This window comes from Manis pentadactyla, chromosome 17 (genome assembly GCF_030020395.1).
Source record: "Manis pentadactyla isolate mManPen7 chromosome 17, mManPen7.hap1, whole genome shotgun sequence".
Lineage (NCBI taxonomy): Eukaryota > Metazoa > Chordata > Mammalia > Pholidota > Manidae > Manis > Manis pentadactyla.
The window spans coordinates 54,979,362-54,998,668 of NC_080035.1; the positions used below are offsets into that span (position 1 = coordinate 54,979,362).

Genomic DNA, 19,307 nt, shown 5'->3' on the forward strand with positions numbered 1-19,307 from the left:
TGTCTCAGTTTGTAAGGGCAGTGGGGCTGTTACTATTCAAAACTGTTCCACGGTAATGTTCCAGGAACCTGACTAAAAGAGTAATAACCCAGGGCTTAGACATTTGCCCAATTCCAGGAGCATAAAGTTAGGGGTCAGTCATGAAAATAAACGAATTCTTTCACATTACAATGATAACGTTTGAAAAACATTATAATACACAGAAATATGCCCAAATCACAAGTGAACACACTCAGGTTTCAGTTGTCCATCACCCAGATCAAGTAATGGATTTTCAACCCCACCAAAGTTCCCCCTGGTGACCCCTCCTGATCACTGCCTCCCCCCAAATAGCTGCCATCCTGAATCTTTAGTACCATAGGTTAGTATGACAAGTGGGTTCCTCATCAGTAGGATCAGGTAGGTATTCTGGTGAGTGAATTCTTTCATTTGTGTTGCATTGTGTTGGAGAGATTCATCCATGGTGTTACTGTGGCAGTGGTATATTTATTCTCATTGCTGGAATGAACACCGTAACTGATTATTCATTCTGCTGATAACAGATATTTGGATTGTTTCTAACAGGGCTATTACATGTGTTTTGGTGAATTTCTGTTGCATGTTTATGGCATTGCTGGGTCTGTGCATAACATTCAGCTTAGAAACTGCCCAGAGGTTTTCCAAAATGGTGGCACCAATGTAATCCCAGCTGTTCCAATTGCTGCACATCCTCACTGATACTTGGTATTATCTGTTTGTGTCATCATATCCTTTTAAGATTTTTTAAAATTGTGGTAAAATACATGTAATGTAAAATTCACCACCTTAACCATTTTGAAGTTCAGTGTTAAGTATATTCACATTATTGTTCAGCCAATCTCTACAACTTTTTCTTCTTGCAAAACTAAAACTCTGGACCCATTTAACAACCCCCATTCCTCTACCTTCTGTCCTTGGCAACCACCATTTCACTTTCCACTTCTATGAGATTGACTCTTCTGGGTGCCTCATGAATGTAATCACAGTATGTGTAGTATTTGTCTTTTTGTGACAGTCAAATGCTTTAAAAAGAGTAACATCTACTTGCTTATATTATGTTGAAGGTATATACCTTGCATTCAACCTCACATTACGCAATGTAGAATAGCAAGATACCTCATTAGACTTAGTATTTGGGAGCAGCCAAAACAATAATGAGAAATGCCTTGAACTCATCATACTAGAAATAGAAACTTAAAGTGACTTCTTTTTGTGTTGACTAAAATGACTGAGATGAATTGCAGTACATTTTTCTTAAAACAGGGAAAAGTAGAAGGGATTTATTTCCATAAAAACAATTCAGCTGGTAGTGTTCTTTCCCTCTGAACCCAAACTGGACCCAGTTTATGGGAAACCAAACTGTAGGTTTGGGTCCTCCCCTGACTGAAGGAGGGTGCCCCCTTCCTTCTCCCCCTTTATAACTAATCCTACTAATCTGTAGATATCTCTTCAATATCATGTGGTTTCAATTCTGCCACCTCTTGTAGAATTTAAACAGATGTAACTAACCTTCTGTAGAATTGTTTTTCAAAAAGTGGCAAACGTCTCCAAGTGTCCTTCAAGTAGTGGTGATAACATTGTTTTATTGTGTGTGTGTGTGTGTGTTGGTGGGGGGCGGTGGGGTAGGTAGTGCGTGGAAGAAGGCATGGAAAGATCTGGGTCCTGCTGGGTGAAGAATCAGCAGAGTGTTCTCACCTGGACAGACAGACAGCCTGTAACAGCTGCAGTATGAAGCCAGCTGCCAGCTGCCAAAAAAAAAAATCTTCATTCAAGATGCAGATCACTAGGCCATCTGTAAATCTTGCTGTGCAAATAATTTGTGGGCGCATGCACATAGCCCTCACATGCATGTAGGTGAGTCACCGTTAATCCCTAGGTCGGTTTCACCCCTAAGTTGCTTGTGCCGTGTTGTTCAAGTGCTTTTCCATTTCCCCATCGGATCACAGTCTCTTAGCATTTGATGGCACCTGAAAGCTTATCTAGATACAGAATGCCCTGCATCATATTATGTTTTCAAAAAGCAGTCCATCTCTGGGCCTACCCAGGAGTAAGAAAAGAAGTGGAAGATAAACTGGGAGAAGGTCGCGTCTGGGATCTGGGAAGAAGAAAGCGCCACGAGGCGGGAAGGAGCAGTGTTCTCCCGAAAGCCAGCATCTTCTCCGTCGACCCATTTATACTTAAACCTTGTTGGAGGTGGCGGCTCATTCCTTTCCAAACTGTTGTGCTGTTGAATATTTTTATTTGAGAATATTCATTCTCTCTAAGCTGAAACTCTGCTTTCCCATTACTTCCTACTTTCCTTGGCGTGTTGAGCCCTGGCTCTGTCCTTTCCTAGCAACTGAAACAACAGGCCGCTCTCCATCATCAGCCACAGTACTGGCCGCGCTTGAGCTTGGAGTCGACTGTGTCCACAGTTCTGGTCATTTAAATGGTCCAGGTTTGCTCTCCTTCTGCTGTTCGTAGGAAGAGAGGAACTAGATGTTGTTAACTTTTTCTAATGTTACCTATTCTTTGCTGGCTCCTATTTCTCCTACCTGCTAAACCGGTGTTCCTTACCTGTGTTTACGAACATCCCTCCCTGCGTCAGCAGTTACCTCTCTGCAGAAGGAGAGCAGATGCGTTCTGCATGGGTGGTCGGATTCCAGATAAAATAGGTGAAGTTCCCCTGCCATTTTTCTTCTTCCTGATGTACTATTTGTTCTGATGTAGTCCCCAGGGGTATTTGTCGGCTAGGGCTGCTGTGGCAGAACCTACACACTGGGTGGCTTATAAACAACGACAGTGTATCTCTCACAGTTCCCGGAAGCCTTCAGGTCAAGGTGCTGCAGACTGTGGCTGGCGAGAACAGAGCCCTAGTGCATAGGTGGCTGGCCTCTCGGTGTATCCCCACATAGTGGATGGGACAAGAGAGCTCTTGGGGATCACTCTTTTGAGGACACTAATCCTTATAATTCATTCATGAGGGCTCCACCTTCAAGACCTAATCACCTCACAGCACCCACCTCCCTGTACAGTCACCTGGGGCTTAGGTTTCAACAGTAAATTGTGGAAAGACATAAATGTTCAGCCTGTTGTACCGAGGGTACTGAGTTTATGCATTTGATGTTGAAATTGAAATTATTTCCTATATTTCAAAAGCCACCTTTTCACGAGTACTGAAAACAGTACTGTAGGAGTATATATTTAATTTTCTTATGACAACATGGGATCCATCTTTACAGTCAATTTATTACCTCTTTAAAATTAATAAAACTGTTAACCTTTGTTACCAGCTCTCTGTCTCTTAGTACTATTCCTGGTATGTGGGTATCCTTATAATGTTCCTAAAAATGGAGGCTCCTACCTGCCTCAATGGCTTGCTGATTTAAGATAGGTTACACTGGTCATTTGGGGAGTAAACAGCCTCATCAGCATGCTTCCAGTTGTTTCTTTGGTGAACTGATGCTTGCGTTTGGGTGGAGGGTTACAAACAAATCCAGACAAATGCTGGTCCTACTTGTTTTGCTAATCCATCTGGTATCTGTGAACTCAAAATCCGATTCCTTAACTCAAGATTAACATTGTGTTGCGAGGCATCGATATATCAGAGGCCCCTTCTTGAACACCTACTCAGAAGATTTCTCAAGAATATTTAGCTTCCTATTTGTAGCTCTTCCAGTTTGGTCTGGACAGGGCTGTCATACCCTAAGAATTTGTGGCTGAGGAGTTGGTAAAGCACAGCATGTTGGTTAGAGTTATATCCTATGTTTAAAAAAGAAAAAGAAAAAGAAAAAAACCTGAAACCAGGCTCTGAAAGCTGCCCTGTGATCCTAATGCCCCGAAACAGCCACAGGGCATTTCAGTAGAGAAAACAAAGCTTGTTTTATCATGGTTCTTCCTAGGTTTGCCTCACAGGCTGGGAGGCATAATTGAGTTAAAACGATGCTGGTAATGATCTAATAAATGCTTTTGAAAATTTTCCACTGGACCATCCATCAGATGACTGCTTTGAGAAATGAATGAAAACCAAACATAGGAGTGCCGTGTGCTGCCTGTCCCCGTTGCTGCCTCCGCTTTGGATTTCTGTTCATGCTGTTAATAAACCAGCCTGGCCTGTGGGATCGCTAAGGAAAGGTGCTTTCTCATAGGCTCAGACTTGAGGGTTTGGTCTCCCTCGCTTTCTTCTCTTTTTACACATTCACCACCTTACCCATTTATGAGTGTACAATTCAGTAGGGTTAAGTATATTCACATTGTTGTAAAACAGACCTCCAGAAGCTTCTTGGCCTTTGTGTCTGAAACTCGGTCCCCTTGAAATGACAGCCCCACCTAACCTCCATTCTGCTCCTGTTTCTGTGGATTTGTCTTCCGCGTTCTTTCCCAAAATTCCTTCCTGTGTCTTCTCTCCTGCTTCAGTACATGTGGAGCTAATCAAACCGTGGAGGAGAGAGCGATGCGTGACTTTCACAGTGGCTTTGTACAATCCAGTGCCAGCACATACCCCTCGGTATATGGAACTCTAACTAGTGTTTCTTTTGGCAGGATGGTATCACTGTTTAAAATATGTCGAAGACATCTTGCATGATTAACTAAAAAATGAGATGTTGACGGGCCTATCCACGCTTTAAAAACTAGGTCTTTTTCCTGCCTCTCAGCCAGAACTGAGTCTGTCCACTTTTTAAGAGAACCTGCGAACTCTATTTTGTCTTTCAGAGTGTATTTAACTGTAAACAGACAGAATCTGTTTCAGAAACATGCTTACTGTCCTCTGGTATTGTAATTTGATTTGATTTAAGCGCTAATGTAGTTGTGTATAAATTCGGACAAAGTGCATTTAATGAGTACATGCTACTGGTTAATGTTACCACTCTGAACAACCCAAACCCTTCAACAAGAGGAACACACCTGGTTTTTCAGTTGTGTGTGGCCCTTGCTGCATGTTCACACTGCCGGTGAATGTTTTAAATTCTATTAAATCATAAGAGGACTGTTTTTAAAGATAGTCTTACTGCTTGCCTTTTTGTTTTCTTTTAGACTATGTTTTCAAATACAGCTTTTCTCTCAGTGCTTAGTCTTCTATTAAGTGTTAAGGCACTGGAGGCTGCCCATGTTACTAAACTACACCTGGGCAGGATTTTCTTTTAAAAGATGTAATCGAGACTCCTGCTTCTAATTAGCTAGCTTACACTTGCCTTCCATTTTTCGAGCAGTGCCTTTGAGCAGTGGTCATACTACATCAAGGTGAAGTGACACTAAAATGCTGATTGTTGGGACGCTGTACTTTTAAAATAAGGTTTTATCACAAGGCCTTGCATCAAGCCAAAGAAACTGAAGACCAGTATGAATTGACTGTAGAATGTGCTCCGTCCGAAGCACCCATCTTCTCTTTACCAAATTTTGAAATGATCACAAGAGTAAACTAGAGAACCAGTTCAAAAGGGAACCACAGTTCCAGATTCTCCAAAAGCATTGTGTCAGTAACAGCACAGTGGTGTGTTCTTTGAACAACATTTAAAAGAAACACAATTTCATATGTCTAGTTTATACATAAAAGCCATCTGGGGTAAGGCAGGGGGGCCACGTGGCCACTTATATTGGTGATGTGGCAGTTTCACTGTGCCCAGGCTTCCTGTGGTTGTTTCTGTCCATGTGTGACTGTCACCTGGCTAGTTTTGTTGTGTATTACCGCCCAGTTTGATGTGTTTCCTGATCAGTAGAATGTCATCCTTTATTTTCTAATTTTCCTTTTAATGCTTTCTCTATGGTCGGCCTTTCATGTGTGGTTTCCTTTTATGGCCTTTGGAAGATGTCAACTCTTTGAGCAACAACTTCTTGAAATAAAAACACATTCTCAAGTTGTTTTTAGAATCTAGACCTCAGCTTAGAGTTGTTTTTGTTAAAGACTGTGCTGTTATCATCCCTCCATGAGAATTATAATATTAAAATTATTCATTCATCCATTCAGCAGATCTTTAAGAGCACCTGCTGTGTATCATACTGTTTTAATGAACAAAGATCCATGCGCTAGCAGAACATGCATTCTAGCAGGGAAGAACGCTATATAATAAGAAACATTATAAGTAAAAACATTGTTTTGGAAGCTAGCTAGTGAGTGATAAGTGAAAAGAAATAAAGCAGAAAGAGAGAGATGGAGGTGTGGGGGCAAATTAGTTTTAAGTAGGGTGGTTTGGGTCAGCCCTGTTGAGAACCTAACATTTGTGCAAAAATTTGAGGGAAGTATCCACAAAGATTTCTGTGGAGAGAGCATTGCAGTCAGCAGGAGCAGCCAGTGCAAAGGTACTGAGGTGGTATGTGACTGATATGCTCAGAGAACGGCTAGCTGACTGGAAGGCTGGAGCAGTCGGTGATGGGGGCTCAGACAGGTGGCAGGGGTGGAGCAAGTCCGCTGGAGCCTTGTTTTCCATAGTAAGGACTCCGGCTCTTACTCTGAGTGAGTCCTGAGCAAGGGAGTGGTACATCTGATTTAGTAGAAGATGTTCCTGATAGAACTAACTTGAGAAACCAATTTGGAAATTATTTTTGTGGTCAGTCAGATGGTAATCATTAAGTACAGAGGTCAAATGCAGCAGAGAAATACACAGAAATTGTCATGGAAAAATTTTCATTGAGGTATGCAAACAGGTGAATTTGAAAAGAATGTCGTAAAAGGTAAGCTGCATGGTTTAGAAGTTCTTGAGTGCCATGAATGTGTGTGTGTGTGTGCGTGTGTGCACATGAATGAGAATCCCTGCGGGATCCTTCCCCAAACTCTCCATGTATGTGAGACTCTAGTGGGTATGGGGTTAGCAGGTGTGGATGCTCTGAAGCTCCCAGGTGAACCTGATGTTCACAGTCCCCTTGGAATCATTGCTGTATTGAAATTAGTTCCTTCATTAGATCCTGGCTGTTGATCATCATTCTTGTCTCTTAGATTTGTAAGAACTTAAAAGAATCTGTGATGTAAACCACGCAGACTGATTTTGTTTGTCAGCACTGTGGTTGATTAACATCCATGGGAGCTGGTCGTCTGATTCTTGAATTTAAAGGAAAAGTGTGTTTAACTCAGGTTCCTTTCGTCCTGCTGGTAGACTGTCAGTATTCTGTGATGTGCTTTCTGTACTTTTGCTGTGTACTGTATCTGTCAGTTTCTTTTTCTTACATCTGGGATCTATGTCTATATATTTTTCCTTTTTAAAATTTGTAGTTTGATGTAACTTTACATTATAAATATATATTCACATCTTTACCTAATTTCATATTTATAATTTAAAAAACTTTTTAAAATTTTAACTGAAGTATCAATGATACACAATCATATTGGTTTCAAATACACAACACAGTGGTTCAGCAGTTACCCATATTATTAAATCCTCACCCCCTCTAGTGTGGTTACTGTTTGTCAATACAGGAAGATGCTACAGAATCAATGACTTTATTCTCCATGCTTGTAGTACTTGTCCCTGCGACCAGCTTATATGGTGATTGAGAATTTTGTGCCCCTTTGTGCACCCAGAATGTGTTTATATTTTGTCTTACTCTAGCCAGTAGCTGGTGGGAAGAGATTATCATCAACAATGAACACATAGAATTTTTCTGCTTTTTAATGGTTTTTGAGTTTGTAGATCATACAGACTGTTTCCCACCCCTCCCCCTTCCCTTTATGTCCATTATCTCATTACTTAGTCCCTTCTCAGAAGATACTGGAATATAAGAGAAAGTATAAGTTTTATTTTACAGTGGTTAAAGTGTAGTGAGACATAAAAACTCCTCGAGGGAGTTTTCATGGCTACTTAAAGTTGGCAATAACTTGGAAAAAGTTTCAACTAAAAATGAAGCATAATGGTTAACTGGTTTATTGAGTATCTGCTAAATGCAGGCACTGGTGCTCAGCATTTCATGTGTATTTACCTCATTTAATTCTCACAGCTAACCTCCTCAGGGCTATCATTATTCCATTGTTCACGTGGGAAACAATGTCCAGGGAAGCCACGTGACTTGCCTGGGCAGCACAGCTGGTAAGTGATGAGCCAGGCATGAAGTCATGACCCGATGATTCTAGGGCCCTGTCTTCCCAGCCCTGTGCTGTTCCTGCTCCCAGACGTCACCACACACACACACACCTGATAGCAGCAGCTTCATCCCCTGGAAATGGTGACAGTTCGGCTTCCCTCCATGTTTCCTTATAATGTAAATACCTTTATAGTGCTTGACTTTTTCTAGTTCTTCCCCCACTAAGTTTTCTAGTCCCTTCAATAGACTGTATTTGCGAGTCTTTTTCCATATATTTTATCATGGTAAAATATATGTAACATAAAATTGACCAAAATAGATGAAGGGGATTAAAAGGTACAGACTTTCAGTTATAAATAAGTCATGGGGATGTAATACACCACATGGGGAATATAGCCAGTAATATTGTAATAACTTGTGTGGTGAGAGGTGGTGACTAGACTTACCATGGGGATCATTTCTAATATATAAAAATATCAAACCACATAAAAACTCCTCAAGAGGGAGTTTTCATGGCTACTTAAAGTTGGCAATAACTTGGAAAAAGTTTCAACTAAAAATGAAACATAACGGTTCATTTTTACATCCATTATACTTCAGTACAAAAAATTACCGCCTTAAGCATCTATAAGGGTAAGCTCAGCAGCATTGAGTCCATCACGTCGCTGTGCACCTATCACCAGAATCCTCTTCATCTCCTCAATCTGAATGCTGTACCCATTAAGAATTCCCCATCCTCACGCCACCCCCAGCCCCTGGGAAACCACCCTTCTATTTTCTGTCTACTTTCTGTACTTTTTGTACTTTTGTTATATACCTATTTGTAAATTTCTTTTTCCTAAATCTGCAGCATCTGCTTACGTCAATCAGAGCTTTCCAGTTTTTCAAAGGAAGTAACTAACCCTGTGATTAGAACTCTCACCTCCTCGGAGATAGAGAAACCTAGAGCTGGCACCGGCCCCAGTCGCTCCCATGGTTAACTAAACATCAAACCTGAAAAGTACATGAAAAACAGCATTTATCTGGGAGGTTTTCTGGGGACTCCAGCACCAAGAATTCTTAAAGGGTCCTGAAGGCTGCATTTTCACACTTTACTTAGATATTTTTAATTTAAGGGCCTTATGCATAAAAATAATTTCAAAATCCCTGCTCAGGATGAGAAAACGTTCCCATGCTCCTGACCAACTAATGGGAAAACATTAAAAAATGTTTTCTGTTGAGAGTGTCTATAAATATTTAAAGTATTTTTTCTCTTATTTAATGTTCTTGGAGTTGCATTCTTGGGGAAAAGGCATTAGTGGGAGAACTCTGCACGTAAAGATGAGAACTGAGAATCGCATATGTTATTTGGTGGTTTTGCTTTACAAAGTCTTCACCTTTCGTTAAAACATTAAGTTAAATTCAATAAAATATCTACTTTCCATTTTCCTTTGAAATAATAATTTTGTAGGCCGAGTGCATGATATCAGGTGTATTTTCAGAAAGTTCAGGCCCAGTGAGCTGAATGTACTTTTGAGGCTTAATTAGACCCCTGAGCCCAAGGAGAAAAGTGCCAACTAAACAGACGTAAGGAAAATGCAAGCATTTTTCTATTGCTGGAAAGGGTATAATGCTCTCCTTCAGCGGTTATAATCTGGTATGGTTACCTTATTCATTATTTGTGTGATATTCCCTGCCCAGTGGATATTTAAAGTAACAAAATGTCAAGCAAGATTTTCTTATTTGGGTGGATTTTGGAATGTATCTGTCTCATAAAAGTGAGCAGAAGACAATGAATTGCTCAAAGTCAAAAGCAGACTGGGCCAGCACTTAGGAAGACCCAAATTCTCCATAAACATTTTTCTTCCTTTGCTGGCTGCATTACGGGTTTGCAAGAAAGCGATAGGAAGCCTCCACCGCAGGCGTGCGCTTGCGCACGGAGTCCTGGCATGAAGGCAAGAGGGGCGTGCCGTGCTCATGACGCTGCGGTTAGAGGGTAGCTAGATTACAGCCAAGGAGCTGAAAGGGCCCTTTCTCTTCTGGGCCCGGAGTCGGGACTCTGAAATCCAATCCAAAGTTTAATGAGCGCTCCGAACGCCGGGGCTCCGTGCAGCAGGGAACAAGGAGCGCAGTGTATCCCCTCAGACAGCGTGGCCACCCCGGGAGCCAGCAGGGAGGAAGAATCAGGGCATTTGTGGAGGGGTAGCTGGGCAGGCCTAAACATTTAGCTACACTCTCCCAGAATGAAAGCTTTGTCCTGGCTCCCCAGGCTTTGGTTTTAAAGTTGTAGTTCCTGTTCTTGCCCTGGCTGGCGTTTCGCAGAGATGGTGGTCACACTCGGTTGCGGAGGCTCCCACCAGCTCTGCTCCTTGGCTTTTGAGTCATCTTCTTCCTCTTTCCTTCTCGTAGCTAATACCCAGCAGAGCTCAGTGAGACCTGGATACGCTCCTAAGAGCTTGGTGTATGCTAAGTAATACCTGTAGTGGTTCCATCATTACATCCGTTCTACAGCAGGGGTAACTGAGGGCCAAAGAGTAATCGTCCAAGGTCACACTGCCATGGAGTAGAAATGTGGGATTTGCAAGGAGGCAGATCTCTCCAGAGTCTGTAGCCCTCAAAGTTATATTACACTGCCTCTCTAAGTCACCCAAGACCAGAGAGACAGCATGAGAAACATCTCCCACATTCAGCTGTCCACCTGTGGTGACTGAAGAGCCATGCCTTTGCAGCAGCAGGTCACGACTGGCTTGTGGACTCACGCCACTTTGCAGCGGCTGTGTCGTGCTGTGGTCGCACTGACTACGTGTGCCACACCGTGTGTCCTACACACCGGCTCTGGTGCCTCAAGTTACAGCATTTGCAAAGCATGAGCCTCCTCCCTTGCTTCTATCAGCAACTTTTCTCCAGGACAATTTGGATCATCAAAATTACAGGTGTGAAGTCTTGTAAGAGATAAGAGGGGAAATAGACTTTGAGGCTTAATAGTTAGGAGCAGATTCTCTGGAGCTGGATTTGATTCCCAGCTCCGCAGTGAGTGTGACCTTGACAACTCCATGTCCTCCCGCCGGGAGTGTCCCTGGGTGGTAGGACACCTTGGATAAGTGGCAGGCATGCAGATGCATTGGTCCCTCTGCCCACAGGAGAGCCCCCAGGGTAGCTGCATCTGACCTCCAGTTTCATTTCCAGGTCACATGGACAATGTCCCATAAGGGAAAACGAGAGGGGGTCCCATTCCGGCTCCCAGGGTGCTGTGCCGTTCTGACTCACTAGCCTTTGCTTTTCTCTCCCATAGCTTTTACAATCTTCCCTTCATCCTGTATTCCAGAATTACCCAGTAATTTGCCTTGAACTGGATGTTGCTCATTCATTCTGTGAAGTACCTCTGGCTCTCATCAATCCAGAAAGTTACACCCGTTGGTTCTGGAAAATTCTGTTAGTGTCATTGCATCATTTCCTTTCCTCTTGGGCCTCTCCATCTAGAATCACATCATTCAGCTGTTGGGACTCTCGAACTGAGCCTCTGAACATCTTCCATCCTCTCTTCATTGTCAGCTCTTTGTCATCTGAGCTAGTTTCTAGGAGTTGGCAACGGTAGCCTTAAACTCCTAGTGACATTTTATTTTTCTGTCTTGAATTTTTTTTATATCTAAGAGCTCTTTCTTGTTATCCAAATATTCCTTTTTATAACCTCTGGGTTTTTTTTTTTTTTTAGTTAAAACTCTAAGCTATATGGGGATACAAATTACAGTGTTTTACAAAGTTTTTTACTCCTGGAAAAACTGGCCTCTCCCATTTCTGACCTGGGAAGCAGAGCATGATCTGACTGCTTGCTATTGCTGACTCTCTCTCTCCTCTGTGATTAGATTTCAGCTTTCTCGTCTATCCTAGAGTTTTGGGAAAATCTCTCACCTGCTGCCTCTTCTCTCATTTTCTGTTTTCTTGATTTTATCCCTTTTTTATTCTTTTACTGTGGTTTTAAGCAGGGCTTCTGGGTAGAGTGGAGATAAGCTGCATGTATTCAGTCTGCCATATTTGGCCACAAGCCTGACATTCTTTCCATTGTTTATGTTAAGCCTAGTCTGCCTGTGGCCTTGTGCTAAAATTTCTAAGGAAAACATGCATTTACAGACAGATAGGTGGGTGCCTGTGGAATCTCTCAAATTATACTCTTGAACTCCTGCTTCATTGACAGCTCCTGACTATGTGCAGAGAAGCAAGAAGGGGAAGCCCTGGACAGACAGCTGGTATGGTGGGAACGTGTGTTGGGAAGGTGTGTAGTCTGGGTGACTTCTGAGCCTGGATCCTGTCCCTCCTACCTCACAGGGTGGAAGGGCCTCAAAAGGGAGAATATTTTGCAAAAAGAGCTTCAACTGTAGAACACCATTCAAATCGAGAGCAAACAGTACAGAGAGCACACCTTGTAACAACAGGAAACATTAATTGCCTCCTTTAGTCTGCTACTCGCTGAGCATATCTAATTATCAAGTTAGAGAAATTTTGAAGGCCAGAGTTTTTATGTTACCTCAAAAAATACTGGGTTATTTCGCTGTAATCTCTTTATGTGAAAGGGACAGTGCTGGACATGACTGCAGTGTCTCTACCCCCCTGTGGCTGAGAGATGGGTGACAGCACCGTGGAAGGTGGCTCTGTGAGTTTGCTGGGGCAGCTGTAACTAACTGGTGGCCCAAGCCCGAAGAAATTTATTCTCTCACAGTTCTGGAGGCTAAAAGTCCAAAATCAAGGTGTCCTCAGGGCCACGCTGCCTCCCAGGCTCCCGGTAGAATCCTCCCCTGCGTCCTCCAGCCCCCAGTGGGGGCCGGCCGTCCTCACAGACACTTCACTCCAGGCTCTGCCTCTGTGATCACGTGGCGTCTCTGGGTATCTCTCTTTACACCATCTTCTTACAAGGACACCAGTCATTTTGGTTAGAGCTCACCCTAACGACCCATCTTAACTTGATTACATCTTCAAAGACCCTGTTGCCAAATTAGGTCACATTCACAGGTCGTGGGAGTTAGGACATCAACGTATCTTTGAAGGACGCAATTTAGCCCATTTAACAGTGGGTTAGGTATTTTTTGCTATGATTCTCAAGCTTGATATTAACCCCAAAGAAAAAACAAAGCGAGAGAGGCCAGAGCCAGCCAGCCCAGCCTGTTGAGGCTCCATGGGACATCCACGGGCCCACTGGCATGACGGGCATCTTGCCCCTGAAGTAGCGTCTTTGATCAGGGGCAACGTCCCTAGAAGCTTGTTAGAAATGCAGATGCTCAGGCCTCCTCCTGGCCCTCTGGAATCATCATCTATGTCTGAACAAGGTCTGCAGGTGATCATTGGGCATTTAAAGGAGAAGTGCTGCTCCAGGTCATCTCCAGCAGAATTCTAGGGCAGGGTGAGCATGGCCCTGGGTGTGGCCTCCACCCTTGGGGACATGGTCACACAGCACACCCACATGATAGCGAGGCTTTCTATCCCATCACATTGCAGAAACACGCCTTTGGGGTTGGGAAATGTTCCTTCTCCATGTCAGCCCATTAACCTGCCATTAATTCTATAAATGAATATCCCTACCACAGTAGCAGCAACAATATTAGAGAACTTGTGTTAGGTGCCAGACTTTAATGATGTTGCAGTCATTGTTTTATTTAATTCTCACATTAGTCCTGGGGGTGGGTAGGTAATATTTCCAGTCCTTTTGTAACACCTGTGGACTGCATTGTGTCCCCCAACCCACCATCCCCAAATCCTATGTTGAATCCCTAACTTCCAGTGTGATTGTGTTAGAATAAGGAAGTAATTAGGGCCAAATGAAGCCGTAAGCACCTCCTCCCTCCCTCCCTCTCTCTCACATAGCACTTAACCATATGTTTTAATTTAGCTGGTTATTTGTCTGCACCCCCCACCTCAGAGTCATTTGTCATATTGATTTCTGTTTCTTCAGTAATTAGAACAGTGCCTGCATGTGGCTACTTACTTGATAAGTGTACCCCCAGCCTCAAGCCCTCCTAGGCATTAATACTTCTGCTCAACCGGTCAAAAACTACCAGAAGGCCACGAGGAAATCTGTAGTGTGAGAATACCCTAAGATCAGATGTGTTGCAGGTTAGGGGCTTATAAAACTTTGAAAAATATTCTAATAGGTATTGACGGTAGGAGAAAGGGGGCCGAGGCCTTTGAGAAAAGCCATTCCTCTCTGCTGGTTAAGACCATGCCCTGGGTGTCATGATTACATTAATCCCAAACCAGAAAAAAGAAAACACTTGCAGAGACAGCTCTCTGAAACCTCAGCAGATGCAAATTTTGTAAATCCGGTCAGACATTATTTTTATAGATTTATATCTGTGATTTATTCCAGAAAGGCAGAACCTTAGCTTGTATCAACTAGAGCAGATCATTTTATTCAGACCCTTTGAGGACATGAGAAGGAAGAAAATAATTCCCCATCCCAGAAAGAACTGTGTCTGTGTTCTTTTAAAGGAGGAAGAGAAGTGCTCCTGCATAAAACTTTATGGAATAGAAATAACCTGAAGCCATATACATTTTAAAGCTACAATAAACTAAAGCAACTTTGATTCACAGTTTTTAATAGCTTGAAGCTATATGTGAACATCCATACTATTTATTATTCAGTGCTTAGTTGCCAGACATTCCCCAAGAATATAAACCTCCTCTTAAAATTTAATTTTATAGGATTCCATGAAAAGCTCATTCAAAATGGAGAAGTCAGTGGAGACACACAGTCTTAAATAAGCCAACTTATTTGTGCACTAGATGAAAACTCATAGGCCTTTTGGAGCATAATTAAAAGTAGCATATGAGAAAAAAGTGATAAAAATGTGATTATGTAGTTTTACTAGTTGCTGATTTGTTCTCCAAAATAAAATATTACCATTTGGTTTTGTTTCTATAAAATATTTTGATCAAGACTGGCAGTGGGTGGGGTCAGCTTCACTGGCAGTTTCTCAGAGGCTGTGGTGGTCTTAGAGGTCTGTCCCCTTTTGCCAACTACAAACACCAAGTCAGTAAGTCAATTAAAATTTTTTATTTGTTATAAGATCCCTTTCATAGTAAACCATTACTAACATATAAAGGTTTTCAAATGATGTCTAAATAACTTGGTTTCCTTTCCTCATGTAATAGCTTCTGCATTCTTAAATAAAAGTGTGTGTATCTTTAAGAAAGTTACTGTTTGAGAACATACTTTGACAAATGAATGTTTCTCAGGGTCTCTTCTCTGTGTTCTGCAAGCTTAATTAATGACATTGCCACCTTTTTCCCCATACAGACTTCACGGATTTATTTACAGGTCTGTTTTAGCAATAAAGGGCTATTGAATTTGTAGATTTGAACCCCATCACCAGCTCCTGTGCAAAGCCTGCCCCAAATGCAGGTTTGTGATGCCTTCCAACGATGTTCATTTCATGCCTTTTTTGCCAGACTCGTTCAAGAACTCTGTGTGCTGAAATATTAGCAAACATTTAGTGCCCTCACATCGCTGCTCATTCATTCTCCCTGTGTGATACGGCCTTCATGGACGTTCGATTTAGACTGTACCTGCCCCTCTATGCGTCTAAGATCTAATGTGAAGAAAATGGATTTTTTATTTTGTTATTCTTAAAAATAGTTTAAACAGATTCTGTCGGCATCACCCTCTCCAGTTTATAATGTGAACCCTATCAAATTTGTCTTTTTTTTTTAATTGTGGTGAAATATACGTAACAGAAAATTTACCATTTTAGCCATTTTTAAGTATACAGTTTAGAGTACATTCACAGTGTGGAGTCACCATCCCATTATCCATTTTACACAGTGATATGCTTTCAAATAGAATTCCTTTTAGTGGGAACTTCAAAAACGTTCACTGGAGTCAAATGTAGAGAAATGAATGATGTTGCAGATGGAGAGAGTAAATCTACTATGGGAGGAAGAGAAGGGATAATTTTTCTTAAAGAATCAGATGAAACTTTGGTCCTTCCCTGCTTGGAGATGCTTTCTCCAAAGCAGAATTTAGCTCTGGGTGCATGGATACACCCAGACAGCTCTGCTCAACTCCTGAAAGAGAGCCTACCAGGTTCCTGGGACTTAGGTATCGTGTTGTTGGGAAATATTTCAGGCTGTGGTTGATGGTATGCTTAATGCAGAGGGTCACTTACCCCTGAAATGATCATGTAATGGCTACATATAAACTCTTATAAATGCTTTCTGGTGATGTTACCTTCTGGCTTTCCTTATATCCCTGCATGTAGCCAGCATTCACAGGGGAATTCATATACTGCTTTGTGGATTTTAGAGATGACTTTTAGGAGCTTTAATACCATTCAAACTCTAAGTTGACTTCTCCCTGTACCAAAATGTTGGTACCATAGAAAAGTCTTTTTGCATAAAAGATTTGTCCAAATTAATAAAATTCTAGGAAAATTTAAAGAATTGAGACCAGATTTTATATTACTTATTAACTAGATTCCAAGCATCTATTTCCAGCCTCTTCTTATTACCAAGGTATGTTTGATACGTTCACAGAAATCTCAGCTGACTCAGTGAAGGATCTGATTCAGACAGTAACCCCACCCCTCCTCCATGTGTTCCATAAAGTGCTTAGTTGAACATCGTGTCCATGACTGTGCCCATTGTGTATTGATTTTATTACTTGTTTAGACTTTCAGTGTTGAGTTGTAAAGTCTCATTTCCCAGACTCTGTAAATCTAGATGAAGTTATCAAATTCTTTTAGTTCCAGGAATTCTTTGTGAAATGTGTTTACCAGCTGGTCAGATAATTGGTGGTTCATTCTGTAACAAATAGAAGTGGAGAATTTGAGAAAAGACTGTAAAATGTTCATACTGTCTTTCCTTTAAAAAAAATCTTAGGATATAGGAATTCTTCCACAACTTTTTAGCCCCTGGCCCATTTTTATTACTGTCCACAGATTTGCTGAGCTGAGAGGAAGGCCTGGAATACGTAGCTGTACATAAGGTATTCGTGTAGCTCTTTGGAGGCAGATGAGAGATCTTGAACCCAGGACCCCACGCCACCCCCTACCCTGCCAGGCTGATGAAGTCCTGAGTGCCCTCAGCGTGACTGATTAGGGAAGATTGCAGTACCAAAGAGGCAGAAAGTGAGATTGGTGACCAGTAATGTAGGTGGCTCTGATGTCCACTAGATAAATGCAGGCGTATGTGTGCATGGCAGGGGGTTGCTTGCCAGAGAAGAATGTGTTTTACATGCAGCCCCACATTACTCCTGCCATCAGTGCAAGTGGAATGAATCTGCCAGTGACCTTGGACCAGGCAGTCAAGGTGTAGGGCCTGGTGAGTTTGGCGTTACCCACAGAGAATACTGCACACCTTTCGGTAGCTGTGAATATCCTCTGGATTTCATTGAGGGGTACGAGAACACAAAGTGGCATCAGTTTAGAGAAAGGATGCTTTATCTCTGGCCACTGATGCATCTTTGAGGGCTGGCGAGGTGGTGCAGGAGCAGGCCGATGGACACGCCGGCCCTGTGCGTGTCAGGCTCCGGCTCTCCTGTCAGTCTCCCGTCACGGTAGCGCTCTGCTCTCCTCAAAGGGAAAAGGGGAGGGGAAGTATAAAAGCAGCAGCTGTAGATGACCATGTCTTTGAGACATTTTTCCTGCAGCGTTTGATCTGTGTGGTGGAATTGGATTCATTTTACAAGCAGGTCATTAGGAATCCAGTGGACAGTGAAGAGAACCCAAAGCATGTGATCCTAAGTGTTGGGGGTGGAAACTGGGTTCTTACACCTCCTTTCCCTGTGGAGTCAGTGGGTGGAAAATGCATACTCAGCAGACCTTAACCGAGCGCCAGGTTCTTTGCTAGGTAATAAGAACATGAAGTGAAAAGGAGCCCGCAGTTTAACTGGGGAGGCAGATTCCTATATGCTTAGCAGTATGTTATACCGAGGAGTGAGTAACTTCTATTCGTTTGTTCATTCATTTCAACAATAGTAGTTGGTCTTTAGGCGTTGTGGATGCAGGAATTAGTGAAATTATGTAGATTTCAGTTATGTGTAGTCCAGAGGAGAGTCTGCACAAAATGCTATGAGAACCTAGAGAAGAAAGCCATAAATTCTGCTGTCCTTGTGGTGGAGGAGAAAGGAACAGACAGGGTTCAAACCACTACAGAAAGGGCATTGGGGTCATGAGTTGAAAATCTGTGTCCACACAAAACCTGCACACAAATTTATAGCAGCTTTATTCATAATTGCCAAAACTTGGCAACCAAAATATCCTTCAGAAGGTGAATGGGTGAACAGCCTGTGTTCCATCCACCCAGTGGACTATGTTCAGCAATAAAAAGAGGTGATATAAACAAAAAAGCTGTGAAAAGGCATGAAAGGACCTAATGCGTGCTGCTAAGTGAAAGAAGGCAAACTGAAAAGTCTGTACACTATATGGTTCTAACTGCATGACCGCCTGGGAAAAGCAAAAGTATGGAGCGGTAAAAAGATCAGTGGTTGTCAGGGGTTCAGAGGAGTTGGGTGAGGATTGAGTAGGTGGAGCACATGGGTTGTCAGGATGGGGACACCCGCCTCTGTGATCCTGTAATGGTGGATATGTGATATTATATCTTCAAGATGCACAGAATATACAACAGAAAGAGTGAACCCTGATGTAAACTAAGGACTTGGGGTGATAATAATATATCAGTCTTGGCTCAGCAAGTGTAACAATCAGATACTAATAAATAGTAGGGGACATGGTGTGTGTGGTGGGGAGAGGTATATGGGAATTCTGTGTACTTTCTGCTTGATTTCTGTAAGCCAAAAACCTTTCTAAAAAACAGTCTATTTCTGAAAAGGGGTTGGTACCTAGGATGGGGCAGGGAGAAAAATGGTGGAGATTAGCATCTGAGTGTGAGAGCAGCATGGGGCTGTGGGGGGGGAGCCCCGGCTCGTTTCTATCACCGTAACTCCTGTCGTTTCTGTCCCCAGCAAAGAGCCCCGGGGAAAGTGTTGCTGGACGCTGTCTGCAACCACCTCAACCTCGTGGAAGGCGACTACTTTGGCCTTGAGTTTCCAGACCACAAAAAGATCACGGTAAGTGATGCCACCTTAATGTTGATGTTTCACTGTCTGTCCTCCTTGAGAGAAGAGAGCAGTGGGTATCTCCGCTTGGCCATACAGAAATATATAGGAGAAAAATGCCCAGAAATCCCTTATTAATCTGTTTTTGAAAGTAATACATGCATATGATTAGCAAGTTCAAAGACAATATACAACGAAAACTGTCCTCTCACCCAGTCCCCTGCTTCTCCCTCCAGGAACCACCATTACCAGTTTCTTGTGTGTCCTTCTGATTAAAGTT

The 19,307-nt window shown here is 42.5% G+C and overlaps 1 protein-coding gene across 3 annotated transcripts in view; it reads left to right on the forward strand.

Annotated features, from left to right (window-relative positions):
- Nucleotides 1-19,307, forward strand: part of FARP1 (FERM, ARH/RhoGEF and pleckstrin domain protein 1) — a 284,581-nt gene that overhangs the window by 178,197 nt on the left and 87,077 nt on the right. For all 3 annotated transcript variants that reach the window (XM_036893886.2, XM_036893885.2, XM_036893887.2), the window contains exon 3: nt 18,935-19,039. In XM_036893886.2, coding sequence (XP_036749781.1) covers nt 18,935-19,039 — 105 coding nt within the window. The remainder of the gene's footprint in view (nt 1-18,934; nt 19,040-19,307) is intronic.